At 41.4% G+C, this 14,105-nt stretch overlaps 1 protein-coding gene across 3 annotated transcripts in view; it reads right to left on the bottom strand.

Annotated features, from left to right (window-relative positions):
• dscama (Down syndrome cell adhesion molecule a) overlaps positions 1-14,105 on the bottom strand; it is a 90,117-nt gene that overhangs the window by 2,839 nt on the left and 73,173 nt on the right. The window contains exons 13-32 of one of the 3 annotated variants that reach the window (XM_042008675.1): positions 13,719-13,815; positions 13,427-13,555; positions 13,004-13,171; positions 12,423-12,493; positions 11,001-11,244; positions 10,576-10,722; positions 8,485-8,640; positions 8,140-8,273; positions 7,119-7,272; positions 6,458-6,575; positions 6,187-6,350; positions 5,946-6,044; positions 5,667-5,855; positions 5,201-5,491; positions 4,809-4,985; positions 4,689-4,719; positions 4,488-4,603; positions 4,250-4,408; positions 3,466-3,663; positions 3,039-3,341 (exon numbers count right to left, since the gene is read on the bottom strand). In XM_042008675.1, coding sequence (XP_041864609.1) covers positions 3,039-3,341; positions 3,466-3,663; positions 4,250-4,408; positions 4,488-4,603; positions 4,689-4,719; positions 4,809-4,985; positions 5,201-5,491; positions 5,667-5,855; positions 5,946-6,044; positions 6,187-6,350; positions 6,458-6,575; positions 7,119-7,272; positions 8,140-8,273; positions 8,485-8,640; positions 10,576-10,722; positions 11,001-11,244; positions 12,423-12,493; positions 13,004-13,171; positions 13,427-13,555; positions 13,719-13,815 — 3,145 coding nt within the window. The remainder of the gene's footprint in view (positions 1-3,038; positions 3,342-3,465; positions 3,664-4,249; positions 4,409-4,487; positions 4,604-4,688; positions 4,720-4,808; positions 4,986-5,200; positions 5,492-5,666; positions 5,856-5,945; positions 6,045-6,186; positions 6,351-6,457; positions 6,576-7,118; positions 7,273-8,139; positions 8,274-8,484; positions 8,641-10,575; positions 10,723-11,000; positions 11,245-12,422; positions 12,494-13,003; positions 13,172-13,426; positions 13,556-13,718; positions 13,816-14,105) is intronic. The other 2 variants (XM_042008676.1, XM_042008677.1) reach the window with 2 other exon arrangements.

The following is a 14,105-nucleotide window of genomic DNA, read 5'->3' as shown; positions in this document are numbered from 1 at the left end:
AATAATCAGTTCATTATTTCCTAAAAATCTAGAAAAAAAAACAAAAACAAAAACCCAGTCATGCATAGTGTCCACTACAGTGGATGCCTCTTTAAGAGCTGTATTCTAATATAATCATGGTTAGGGAGGGTATATTTGCATATTAGACACCTCAGTGGATATTAATGAGCTATACACAGCAACTCACTGAAGAATAAATAAATGTATATTTTGAAATATAAACACAGATTGTAAATATTAGGCTTGCTTCAGAGATAAGCAGGAAAAGAAAATTATAATTATATTTTTTTCATAGAAAAGCTATATCATATATTTGATATATTTTATAAATATTTTTAAAGAATATTTTAATTTAATTTTAAAAAGGTATAAAGGTATAATTAAAAAGGGTTAAAAGGCATGCTGCCCTTTTCGTGGTCACTGCTTTCTAGACCCAACCCTGTTGTGCATTTCAAACTTGGCCTTGAGTTGTAGAGTAATGCTGCATTTAATGCAGCATTGCACACTATCACACTATTATGACCCTTGACATTTAATATATATATATATATATATATATATATATATATATATATATATATATATATATATAATGACATTACAGTAATTTAGCAGACACTTTTATCCAAGGTAACTTAGAGAATTAAGGGTCTTGCCTAAGGACCCAACTGGACGGTGTTACTAATCAAACTCTGGTCTCCCACATGAGAGAAAGATACTCTGCCAACTGAGCTATCCAAACTTAATCAAGTCAAAGACAAAAAAATATGACTAAAGTTTTTTTAAAAAGAAAAAAAAAAACAAACAAAAAAAAAAAAACGAGGAGAAATCCCAACCAAACACTAGAAATTCCACATTCTAGCTACCAAAGTAAATATGGTGCTTGATGTAAGAAATAAAACGGTAAATGGTCTGTACATGTAAAGTGCTTTTATCCAACGCGCTTTACATGTACAGACCATTCACCCATTCAAACATTGATGGCCGAAGCTGTCATGCAAGGCGCTAACCAGGACCCATCAGGAGCAATTACAACACGTGGACAAAAGTGTTTGTACCCTTTGGTTAATGAAAGAAAAACTCACAATGGTCACAGAAATAACTTAAACTGACAAAAGTAATAAATAAAAATTCTATGAAATTTAACCAGTGAAAGTCAGACGTTGCTTTTCAACCATGTTTCAACAGAATTATTTAAAAAATAAAGTCATGAAAAAGGCCTGGACAAAAATGATGGTACCCCTAGAAAAGACTGAAAATAATGTGACCAAAGGGACGTGTTAATCCAAGGTGTGTCCACTAATTAGCATCACAGGTGTCTACAAGCTTGTAATCAGTCAGTGGGTCTATATATAGGCTACAGGTAGTCACTGTGCTGTTTGGTGACATGGTGACATGGAGCATCAGTGTCAGATCGCAGCATCCGTCCTTGTTTGAGCCAAAGTGGACTTAATGGGAGACGACCAAGGAGGAACCATTGTTAAAAACAAACCATAAAAAAGCTAAACTACATGCTGACAAGCCACAAAGCTTCTGGGAGGATGTCCTATAGACAGACGAGACAAGACACATCAGCTCTATGTTTCCAGATGGAAAAATGAAGCATATGAAGAAAAGAACACCGTCCCTACTGTGGAACATGGAGGAGGCTTTGTTATGTTCTGGGCTGCTTTGCTGCATCTGGTACAGGGTGTCTGGAATCTGTGCAGGTACAATGAAATCTCAAGACTATCAAGGATTCTAGAGAGAAATGTGCTGGCCAGTGTCAGAAAGCTTGGTCTCAGTCGCAGGTCATGGGTCTTACAACAGGACAAAGACCCAAAACACAGCTAAAAACACCAAGAATGGCTAAGAGGAAAACATGGACTATTCTAAAGTGGCTTCTATGAGCCCTGACCTAAATCCTATTGAGCATCTTTAGAAGGAGCTGAAACATGGCGTCTGGAAAAGGCTCCTTCAAACCTGAGACAACTGGAGCAGTTTGCTTATAAAGAGTGGGCCAAAATACCTGCTGAGAGGTGCAGAAGTCTCATTAACAGTTACAGGAGTCGTTAGATTGCAGTGGTTTCCTCAAAAGGTTGTTCAACTAAATATTAAGTTAAGGGTTCCATCATTTTTGTCTAGGCCTGTTTCCTGAGTTTATTTTTATAAATAATTATGTTGAAACATGGTTGAAAAGCAACGACTGGCTTTCACTGGTTAAATTTAATAGAATTTTTATTTATTATTACTTTTGTCAGATTTAAGTTATTTCTGTGACCATTGTGAGTTTTTCTTTCATTAATCGAAGGGTAATAACAATTTTGTCCATATGTGTAGGGGTTTGGTGCCTTACTCAGGGACACCTCTACATGAGCTTTCTAGGCCAGGATCGAACCAACAACCTTTGGGCTGCAGGACGACCACTCTACCCACTGAGCCATGCCACCCCGTAAGTAGACAAATAGACTGTAATCACTAACAGGGCCAGTTTCACAGCTGTTATAAACCAAAAGACCATAAAAAGATAAAATACAAAAAATCTCACTTACACCTCCACACACTCCAGGGGTCCACGGGAAAGTGCTGCATCATCAGATTTTAAGTACAATGTGTGATAGGGATTTGAACTGACCACTATGTTTTATAGTGCTCACACAGATTGTCATTAGCTGATGTTTCACACACACTGCAACCCAAAAAAGTCCTGAACAACTAAATAACAAGAAATGTGAGGAAAACAAATAGAGGGACGAGTCGCCGTAGAAAAATACACCCACACACGTCTACTGGGTCGTAAAAAGCAACTAAGAGGTACCTTTCACAACATATAGTGTTTTATTTTCTTTTTAAAGAATATTTTGCTGAGTATGCTTTGTAAGGAAATGATCAGTAAATTTAACAGTGTTTTTATCTAAAGTTAGTGGATAAAATTATAATGTTAGATTTGTAGTTCAGGTTTAGTGACTATAAATATGTGAGCCAGTTTTAACAAAAGGTTAGTATGCCATTGGCTTTCAGAGAGACAGAGCTGTGGTCACAGGACAGCCTGGCCTCACCCGGTCTGTGGGCCTTGGGCACGGCCATGTTCATGACCCGACTGACGTCCTGAGGCTTGGGTGGGGAAGCGGTGAAGCGGCAGATGCCTGATTCAGACGGTGTGCTGGAAGTCAGGCTGTCAGTGTAGTCGTTGGTGCCTGCTGTCATCTGCTCTGAGGAAGTGTCAGAGATGAAGCATTCGGTGATGGTGAATTTGGCGTGGCGGAGCTGTTCCTCCATCTTGGCGTGCTCGTAAGCCCTGGCCAGCTCCTCGTAGGTGGAGGAGGCACTCTCTGTTGACACCATACTGCTCCGTGCTCGGTCTGGATACGGTGTGGAGTTAGTGGCAGGATTAGTGCCAAGAGTTAGTGGCAGAACAAGTGGGATGTAATTAAGTTAAAGTTATATGTTAGAATCGTGGAGTTACAGTCTGCTGCGTATTGTTACCTGTGTCCTGAGATGGGCTGACGCTGTAGCTGTCACTCTCCTTGTCAACGGAACCTGCGACCCTGGGTGTGGGCAGCCTCCAGTCAGTGCTGAGAGTGTGGGAGGAGACAGGGGGGTGGGGGCGGTTCAGAGTCCACTGGCTGGCGTAGCGGTTGCGAGCTGCTGGGCCAGCTTTGGCTGTTCGGCGGGCAGTGGGGTCTGAGAATAAGCAGGAGAATGTACAGTGTTTATTATTATTATTATTATTATTATTAATAATAATAATAATAATAATAATAATAATAATAATAATGTATACATGTTTGTAAATCAGTTTAGATATAGATATATATTTCCAATATTTATATTGTACCATTGCCACCTGATGTAGCAGTGATGCACTGATAAAGTTTATCTGAACTCAAATAACTTACATAAATTTTGTAAATTGTAAATATTATAATCGTCTTCAAATACAAGAAAAACACAAACAAAAACAAATCTGGAATTTATTGCAAGTAAGAGCAAAAGTTATACAGTGTTGCTCACTGGCTCGATAGGAAAAAATTTCTCCTCTTCCGTAATAGCATGCTACTGTAACAAGGATGTGTTAAAAATGTTATGTTAAGACATGTTTAACTTGACATATTTTCTAAATCATGCAGGGTGCAGCAGACGTAACAAAGGTAACACCACCTGAAGGATGAGAATATAAAAAACAAGAGGACACACTGCGGGGACATTAAAACTACAGCCAGAGGTGTTTGTATAATGAGGTGTGGAAAAAAAATAAAAGAGTCCGTACTGGACTTACTGGTTCCTGGTCTGGCATCGGACACATCTACCAGTGGACCAGTGGCTTGTGAGAGTGACTGGTAATGGACAGTGTGGGTGACTGTGGATGACTTTTGTTTTTGCGTCTCCCCAAAGTCGTTGTCAGTCAGTAACACCGTGGATCTGTCGTCTGAGGGGAAACAACAGGAACAAGTTCAGTCAAGTTCATTTTCTTGAGAGCAACGTCTTCAGCTCTGCAGGCTGCTTACCAACGGTCTCCATGGTGTCCCTCTCTTCGATGAGCAGCTGGGCTCTGGGGATGTCGATGTGCATTCGCAGCGTCTGTTGCTGTTTGTTTATTGGCTCTGCTGGACGCGTGTTTTTACTGAGAAAACAAAAGAGAAATTCAAAATTTGAATTCTGAACAAAATGAATTCTGCTCAAACTCAGTAAAGGTGTTGAAATCTAACCTCATGAGCATTTCAGCCAAGCTCTTTGCATCTGGAATACAATCAAAATAATTTTAACATGTGAAAATGAAGGTAAACGTGGATCCACTGTGAGGAACTGTGAGCCCTCCCTCATCTCACCTCGCAGCCTCTTGAGCCGTTGTTCCCTCCTCCTCCTCCTCAGCACCAGCAGTCCAATGAAGATTACAACAATGCCCACCAGCACACAGGAAATGGTCACCATCATCTTCAAACCCTCGCCGCCACCAGAGTTGTCCTCACTCACATTGGGTGCTTTCACCAAAGGAGCGATGGTACCTGTGCAGAGGTTGTGGGAAGATATGACAACAAAATCATTGATTTGTCATTATTGAGAGACAGGTGAGATACTCGACTGAGCTAGTGATGCCACAATACTTAAACTGGAGGAGATTCGATTTGTGTAAAATTAGCATGAGATGTGGGTTTTAGCGCCCTGTTCAGTAAAAAAGCCTCAACCTTTTCCATAAAGTTCCAGCATTTTGTAAACTCACTGCCGTCATAGCTGAGCGTTGCAAACTTGAGTCTCTTCTCAGCATAGCCGGCGCTGTTGTAGACCTTCATCTGGAGCTCATACCAGGTGGCCTCCTGCAGGTCGTACAGGATGTAGCTCTTGGTGAGAGAGGTGCGCTGTGCTGTGGTCCAAGTGGGTGAATCTACAGCCCGATACTCCAGGGTGAAGGAGGTGATCGGGCATCCGCCGTTGTTCCAGCCGTTAAGGTTGAGCTTGACCCGAGTGGCGTTGATGCTGGTGAAGAGCTCTTGTTCTTTTGAGTACTGTGGTTCTGTTTTTCAAGAAAGTTGGAATAAATTAATATAGTTTATCAGCTTTTAGTTAAGTATGTACTGTGAGGAGGAATGTACGATCAAGCTATGCCGTGTAACTTTTGACATCTGCTCATGTGAAATCAGGGCTTTTAATTTTTCCTCTTTACACGTGTGCTCTGCTGTAGCTGCTACCTTTCCCATGGGTCTTTGCTTCTATGATCTCACTGATGCGTCCAGGTCCCACTGCATTCTGGGCAGTGAGGGTGAACTTGTACCAGGTGCCACACTTGAGGTTTTCCAGCCGATATGAACGCTCACTGGGACTGATGGCGAAATTACCCCACTGCTCGCTGTTATCCTCCGAGTACTGCAAAATGTAGCCTGGTGACGGTGACAGTGGACATGTGATTGGCAGTCATATGGCTGAACTTTTTGGATGTTAAAAAAAAAGAAAAGAAGAAGTGGTCTGACCTCTTATGGAGCTGCCTCCGTTGTCTCCTGGGATCCAAGAGAGAGTGATTGAGGTGGTGGTTGTCTTGGTTACAGTGAGGCGAGGCTGGTCAGGTGGAACTGGCAGAAAGAAAGCAGATAAAACTCAACATATGACACAAAGAACAAAATTTAGCTTTACAAGAAATAAATTCTTGACATGAAAAGATGATTTGTAAACAAGGCTGGCAAGGGTGACTCGGATATGTTGCCATGGTGTTACCTTGAACCTGAAGATTGAGGACAATCTTTTCCGATCCGAAGCTATTACTGGCCACACAAGTGTAGTTTCCAGAATCCTCTGCTTTCACTGTGCGGATAACAAGGCTACCGTTTCCATGGACACTACGTCGGCTGTCAATCACAACAGGTGCAGGGGTTCCATTGCTGTAACACAAAGGTGTTCATAATCAGCCTTATGATTTTATAAAACCTAGTATTTACATGTATGAATCTATGACCAACTATTTGTGTTGTATTTGCACTTTACTCACATCTCCTTCAACCACTTGATGGTTGGGGACGGATCACCAACAGCCTTACAAGGCAGCACGATGTCCCTCATCCAGGGGGTTGTTACTGTCCTGTTGAATGTCAGGATTCGAGCTGGAGCTGGAAAATTACACAAATGCTTTGTTGGCCCACAGAGATAGTACAGTAAAGATCTAGAGAGGATGTTAGAATCACCTGGTTTGTAAAAGCTCTTAATCATTCTGGGTTTATTTCTACTAGCTAACCCTGAGTCAAGGCTGCAGACTCAGGGGTGTGATGGTGTGTTCTCTCTGAACATTGGACCAGGGAGATGAGGACATCCATCACCTGGACATCAGGCAGGACATAAATGTCCTGATAGAAGCCGTGGGTCTTGATCCTGACACCATACGATCTATCAGCACATGCAATCTGCTTATCAGCTCTTAGCAAACATGTAAAGTGTTGATAGGGCTAAATGTTGGGCTATTTGCCTTCAGCTGATACACTGATACTTGTCTTGTCATGAGGAAATACTGAGATACAGCTTAATCCATACTTATGGGTCTTGTTTGAATTTAGGGTCCTCTGACCTTTGATGTAATGCTAAAGTTTTAACATCATAATGTGAGCTTATTGGACAAAAGTGCCATGAAAGTGAGTCCACAGAGAAGCTCTGCCTACCTTCAGCCATGGGTTTGACCGTGATGATCTCGCTGCCGTTTCCACGGCCTGCAGCAGTGACAGCCACCACCCAGATACTGTACTGCCTGTTTCTGCTCAGGTTGGGGATGCGGTAGAAGAACACGTCTGGTGCTGCCTCAAACTCACTACTCACCTAGAAAATGAAGGGAAGATGTTTTACTTGCTGCGCGTCCCTTTTTCCATCTCAACTTTACAGTTGTTCGCTTTAAAGGGTAAAAGGCAAAAAAAAACAAGCTAAAAATATGGGGTAAAGTTTCATAGAGATGAGGAGAGATGCAGAGTTCAGGTAAGTCACTGTTTGGTGTTTTGCTTTTTAACTTGGGACGATGCTGACATTTTCCTTTCCATACGTTAACATTTTTTTCTGGTACTTTTTCATTTATATCAGTACTGATACAGATGCTTTTTGCCCCTTAAAGGAAAATCACACAATTGTACAGTGTGCATTAATTTCTTTATTCCAAAGGCAACGTGAAATATGAATAAATACCTGTAAGAAATAATAATAAAAATAAATAAATGAGTAAATCAAGTGAAAATAAGATGTAAAAAAGCTCAAACCTATTTAGATGACAAATTAATATAAAAATAAATTTGTTCAATTAAATAAACATAGTACTCCAGCAGTAAACCAGTAAAATATGAAAATATAACACTAGCATCATCATCATGACATCTGACAGGCTGCCACAATAATGTGGGACAGAAAGAATACACCAGGGCAGGTTTTCACAAGTAATTTTATTTATCTAAAACTACAAGACGTGAAAACACATTGCATGTTTTGTTTTAGCGCAGAGCGATTACGATCGCAATATTTAAAAAAGTATCAAATCCAATATTTTTACTAGCAGATATCACAGTATTGATTACACAAATCCCATCTCTATTTTTAAACAGTGTGGGAAAATACAATGAAAATTTCCCTTGAGATTGTCCATTTAAAACAATCAAAAAGAGCTCCTGTGATAGCAAAACCTATGTTTTGTTTGTGCTTTACCGTAGGGTGTGGGTTGGAGCAGAAAACAGTGTATTTCCTGATGATTCCATTAACTTTGAGAGGAGGAAGCCAGGATACGAACACCACTGAGTTGGAAGCAGCTGCTGCCTTCACACCAGCTGGAGGACCAGGAACTGAACGCCAAAGATGAACAAGTTGCTTTAGAGATGCTTACATTTAATGTAAAGAGGAGAGAATCTTAACATATTAGTAAAACATCTTGTTTTGACATGCATGATGTGAAAGCTACACACACACACACACACACACACACACACACACACATACATACATATATATATATATATATATATAAAATTAAGAAAGGTCACTTAATCTTCCTACCGTCCTCCTTGGTGCGGGTGTAAATCTGTTCACTGCGAACACCATCACCAGCTCTGGTGAAGGTCAAAACCTGGATGCTGTAATTGGTGTATTTCTCTAGCCCATCCAGTTCAAGAGATGGCTTTGAGGTTGTCACGTTCCTGATCTCTCCAAGCTCTGAAAGACAGCAACGTGAAGGAGAGAGAGGCAGCACATAAGAGCAGTCCAAGACTCAACCCATCCACCAAATCCTGCACAAACTACACATCAGAAGTTAATTTCTAAGTACAGACCACTACAATTCATTCAGACCTAAAACCTCATTCACTACTCGTCTTTTATTTGAAATTATCCAGTAATATCACAGGCTGCCACTGGTCAAAGATGTGACTAATATGTCACACAGAAGACTCCATATATAAAATAGATGCCAGGCCCAGAGGTGTCACAGTGCAGCCTTGGATATGATTTCATATTCAATCACAAAGTTTAAACAATCCTCCATCCAAGGTCTGATGCTGTGGCAGGCCTCAACAGGCAACCGGCTGCCCTCAGCTGTTAGCATCCGGATGACTGATGTCTCACTGTGTCACTGCTTGCTGCCTGTATCCCTTTGTCACAGTGCTGTGCTCACACCGCTATCTCTGCTGTCCACTTCACCTCAGAGATCTACGGCAGCACACCAGCCACATGCGGTCGTTGGTGGCTTTTAACAAGCAATGAAAACATACATAACAGTCACATATTTTACTTAGGAGACCTACATTTTCATGTTTTTTTTCACTTTTATGTATGTTTATACTGTCTGTCTGTAGCTTTTTCCGTAGAGGATAAGCATAAAACCCAGTGGTGGTTACTGTTCTGCTGCTTTTCCTTCTTGGTTTATTTTCTACTGTGTAACCCTGAGTCGAGGCTGTAGACTCAGTGGTACGATGGTGTTTTCTCCATTACAGGGAGACAAGAACATCCATCACCTGGACTCAGGTGTCAGAGATTTATGATTTCTGGAACTTAACATGAATGCCCAGGACTTGACAGCCTGGACTGGTTTACATGGTAACAGTGAGTGAAGGTTCAAAGTTGAATTTAAACGTGAATCGTAAATACAGTGCAAATGCAAAAATGATAATAATACAGCCTAATATTTGGTATTTTCTGTTAGATATACTTTATCCATTTATTTGTAACTTAATAACTTGACTGATTGTTTCAGACATTTTATCCATTAAAAGGTCAAATAGCTGCAGATACTGTCATGATTTGCTGCTAGTCTTTATGTGATGGCTCAGTTGAAGAGTTTTGACTTTCAGAGTCAAAATGGGACAAAATTATCACTGCTGTCTCTGGGAAAACTAAGAAAGGAATTTCCCAGGAAGGAAAGCAAAACAAATAAGTGTATTTTTTTGTTGTAATCACTGCAACAGCATATTAATTTTTACATTATATATATTTTTTTAGCAAATTGTTATAAGCTACTTAAGTGAGAAACACCTTGGGCTGCAATGCAGGGGTCTTGCCTAGGGATACTTTGTCATGTAAACTGAGGAATTTGGTGAATAAACCAACAACTTTTGAATGAATCTTGAATGCACATGGCAAAAATCTCCAAACTGGCTGATTTAAACATAAATGAGATACTGATACTACAGCTTTCACCACTGCAGTTAGAGAGAAAATTGTGTTACCCTCTGCACTTGTTTGGGACTGACTAGTGTAGTAAAGTACATCTAACACAGTAAACACCAAATATAAGGCTATATTATTATTATCATTTTTGCATTTGCACTCACCAAATTGTTTACAGACAACATTTAAATTACACTTTGAGCATTTGCTCACTGTTACCAAGCAAACAAGCTGTGGTTGTCAAGTCCTGGGCGTTCATGTTATAAAGGCAAGCCGACATGATGTGACAGTGCGGGGGGCAAAGGTAATCATGCTGTCATAACCAATCCCACCAACTCAAACCATGCATGTGACAGTGCCATGTCACGCTGTCTGACTTCCACAAAGCCGTGCAGTTGGCCAGCAGAGGACGTTGACCTGACACCAAAAATCTGCACCGTCTGAGAACAGCAAGCAGATCATTTGCAAAAAAGTGTTATTTTTTACCTCCATCCGGTAGGTTGGCCCAGTAGATGACCCTGAAGCCCAGCAGGTTGCCGTTCAGAGCGTCTTTGGGAGGTGTCAACCAGGACAGAGAGATTACTTCTGGAGATGTGGCGATGGCCTGGACATTCTCTGGTGGGCGGCTAGGCACTGAGGGAGGAGAACCAGGATGAGGACACTCGACTATCAGAAGACATTAGAGGACAGACAGCACATGGCAGTACCCACCGATGTCCACTAGGTTGTGACAGATCCTCACACATTGCTAACATTAAATCAGGCTGGCTGCCTCATTCAGAGGACATATCGGGCATGTATGTTATATTGATCATTCTTAATGCAGTAAAAAATTTAAGTAAACTATTTCTACATTGATATCACACCTTCACTGAGGATTGGAAAATAAAAAAAAATCTTCATTGTCTTACCATCCTCCAGTGTGGTAGCAGCCACTTCTGTGGAAGACGGCCCTGTCCCTGCACTGTTGCTGGCCTGCACCACAACCCCATACTGGGTGAACTTCTTTAGGTTATCCAGCACCAGGTTTTCTGCATTGTCGCCTGTGGTCTCCACACTGATCACACTGAACTGGTAGTTTCCACCTGAGCTATACTCCCTGTAGCCCACCTGGTAGCCCCTGATGGCCCCGTTTTGGAGGTGCTTCTTGGGTGCCTGTTGGAAGAATCATAGTTGTTAATTGAGGGGATGGGAATGACTGATCTTTGTCGCTCACTCCCTCTATTTATTACAAACCTGACTAATAAATTATACCTGTTTCCTCCATTATTGTCTGTTGGATGGAATTAATGAATTCATCACCAGACTAATTTGGACGAATCCAAATTAGGAATTCTAGAAATAGAATAAATGTATGAAGCTGAAAACTTTCAGGAACAAAGCTCACACCCCACACCATCAATTTGCTGTACCTCTGTATGTAAATGTGTATAACATCACTGTCTCCTGTTTGTCTCAGTTATCAAAGACCCCATTTCCCCCACTTTTTTCCTTTCCATGACAGGAACCTGGAGGTGAAGAAGCTAACCACTCACCTTGAATTTACTCCCTTGGTTCCCTCTTACTAGAAGCTAGAAGTCGGCCATGTTTCACAGCCTCACTCATTGTTCCTACTTCGACCCTCACCCCTTCACCTTTGACCCCTAGTCCCTTCTCTGCGATCCACATCCATATTCCTTCAACCACCATCCCCCCCCTTGAAATCAGTCCTCAATAAATCTCAGCTTCTTCACAGCATGGTCTTTGTTAATGAAACAGCATTACAATCCATCCAAAGCGAACAGTACAGACCAGCCAGTATGATCCTGTTCTCCAGCTCATGGAGAAGAAAATGTGCAATGTTTTGCTATTTGTGATTCACAGTTGAGTGTTCATTAGATGCATGTGGTCAAATGACGTTTTCTCCCAGGTTTTGAAACACTGTTATTCAGTGCAAGCTTTAAAGTTTTTGGACCAATGGGTTCGGCTCAGAACTTTCAGCAGTTCCCTTTGCTTCAGGGTTATGCTAGCTAACTCTTGTAGCATCACTCAGTACAAAGTGAAAGTTCTCTGCTTTTCCAGATGGCAAGAATGGCAAGCCTGACAGCACCTCCATGCAAACACAGTTATTTCAAGACTTTCAGGTGTTCAGGGACAGCCAATTAAAAACCATGCTGCTTCCAAACAATACCCTGCCTCACGTTCATGAAGCAAGACGTAGAAACACCTAAGCACCTTGATAAACGTCCAGCTGAAAGATATCATTGATACCAGAGTTCTGTCCTCCTCAGTTTGATCTGTTGGGAAAAACTCGGCACTCACACATCATATAAACAGCTGTGAGATTAACTTACTCTCCACGTGACTCGGATGCTCTGAGAGGAGAGGGCTTCCAGCTGTACGTCCTGGGGTGGTCCATCAGGAGCTGAGAAAAGATCATGAAAATGTACATCTCTTAGAACTTTCAGATTTCAGACTGAGTCAATGTGTGGACAAATGTGATGTCGTTTTTATGAGTGACTGCTGAGGGTGAGGAGAAGTGCTCTGTGGGGGCTGACAGAGGGGTGAGATGAAGGGATGGGGGGTAATTTGCAAAAGGGGTTCAGGCTCAGAGTATTGACTGTAGTGTGACATTTACTACTGAGGCCGCTAATTGAAAAGTTCTGCTTTTAGCACAGGGTCAGCGTGTGTTCAATAATGCATCAGAGCCAGCGGGCGGATGTCTCCAGGCTTCATTTCTCTCTTTTTTGTCTCTTGTCTTTTGTTCACTACACACACTTGAAATTGTCTTCTTAGTGTTTTTTTGTTTTTGTTTTATTTTGTTTTTAACAAATCAGATTTTCTGCAACTGCACAACGTCCGCATCATTTAGTTCTGTACAGGAAGCAGCGCAGGCTGTTTGTGTGCATGTGGAGGAGCATCTGTTCATCGTCACCTGCTTCATCAGTGGTGATGGTGAGCTCATTGCTGGCTTCGCTCTTGCCGATGAGATTCTTGGCAAACATGCGGATATTGTAGGTGGACGAGGGGTGCAGGTCGATGATGGTGGCCTGGTTCAGCTGAGGTGAGACATCTTTGGTCTTCTGAGCAGTATCCCAGGAGGCTGGGCAAGGACAGACCAAGGTTTATTGGGGTTACTGAAGTCAAAGAAGAGGTCAAATCTAGTTAAGTGCATGAGGACATGCCGCCTTACATCATGGTGCTGACACTAAGTGAATGGAGGAATATAAATGTCCCAAAGTGCATTTTTCCCCTCATCTGGCTCATACACAAAGTAACATGTTCTGTTTTATCTTTTGTGGTCATTGTGCCTAACTAATAGCACTCCATGTAATTATGGATCTAAATGGAGTTGTACCTGATTTGTTTTTGCTCTCAATATCGAAGCCTGTGATTGGGCTGTTGCCATCAAAACCCATAGTCCAACGCAGTGCAATGGTTCTGTCCTTCACTTCTCTGATTTCCACCTCTGGAGGATCTGGTGGCTCTAAAATGCACAAAGTTATCCACCAAATTGTTGTTTCAGCATTTGCAAACCCAACATGAAACATGAATAGACATTGTCTGCAGCTGGTGTGAAGACTAAAAACATCTGTTTGCAATATGCTCTTCTCCTGCTCTTTGAGCAGTTTAGCCAGGCATAGCGATACCTTGCACTGTGAGCTGTATGATTCCTCTGTCTTCACCAAAGGAGTTGATGGCATGGCAGGAAAAGAAGCCAGAGTCGTCCCTCACTGTTGGCATGATCTGGTGGATGCAGTGGGATGAGATAATGACAGTAATTAACTAGTGTAATAGATCATATATCACTGATGACTACGGTCCTATTAATGGTCCTGATGTGACAAAATGGCTGAAATTATAGGGAAGCTCGTTGACAAGTCTACTTGTTGTTCCTGTTGTAATTTTTTTTATTCTATCTCACAAATTTCTTAAAAAAAGAAAAAAGAATAAATTAGTGTATTCAAATGTAGTGTCTAACTTTTCCCTCAGCAGAGTTTTTTCAGTCATATTATTAATCCTGTAGCTTCTATTTA

The sequence above is a fragment of the Melanotaenia boesemani genome, chromosome 15, assembly GCF_017639745.1.
Source record: "Melanotaenia boesemani isolate fMelBoe1 chromosome 15, fMelBoe1.pri, whole genome shotgun sequence".
Taxonomy (NCBI): Eukaryota; Metazoa; Chordata; class Actinopteri; order Atheriniformes; family Melanotaeniidae; genus Melanotaenia; species Melanotaenia boesemani.
This window is presented reverse-complemented; position numbering and strand designations above follow the sequence as displayed.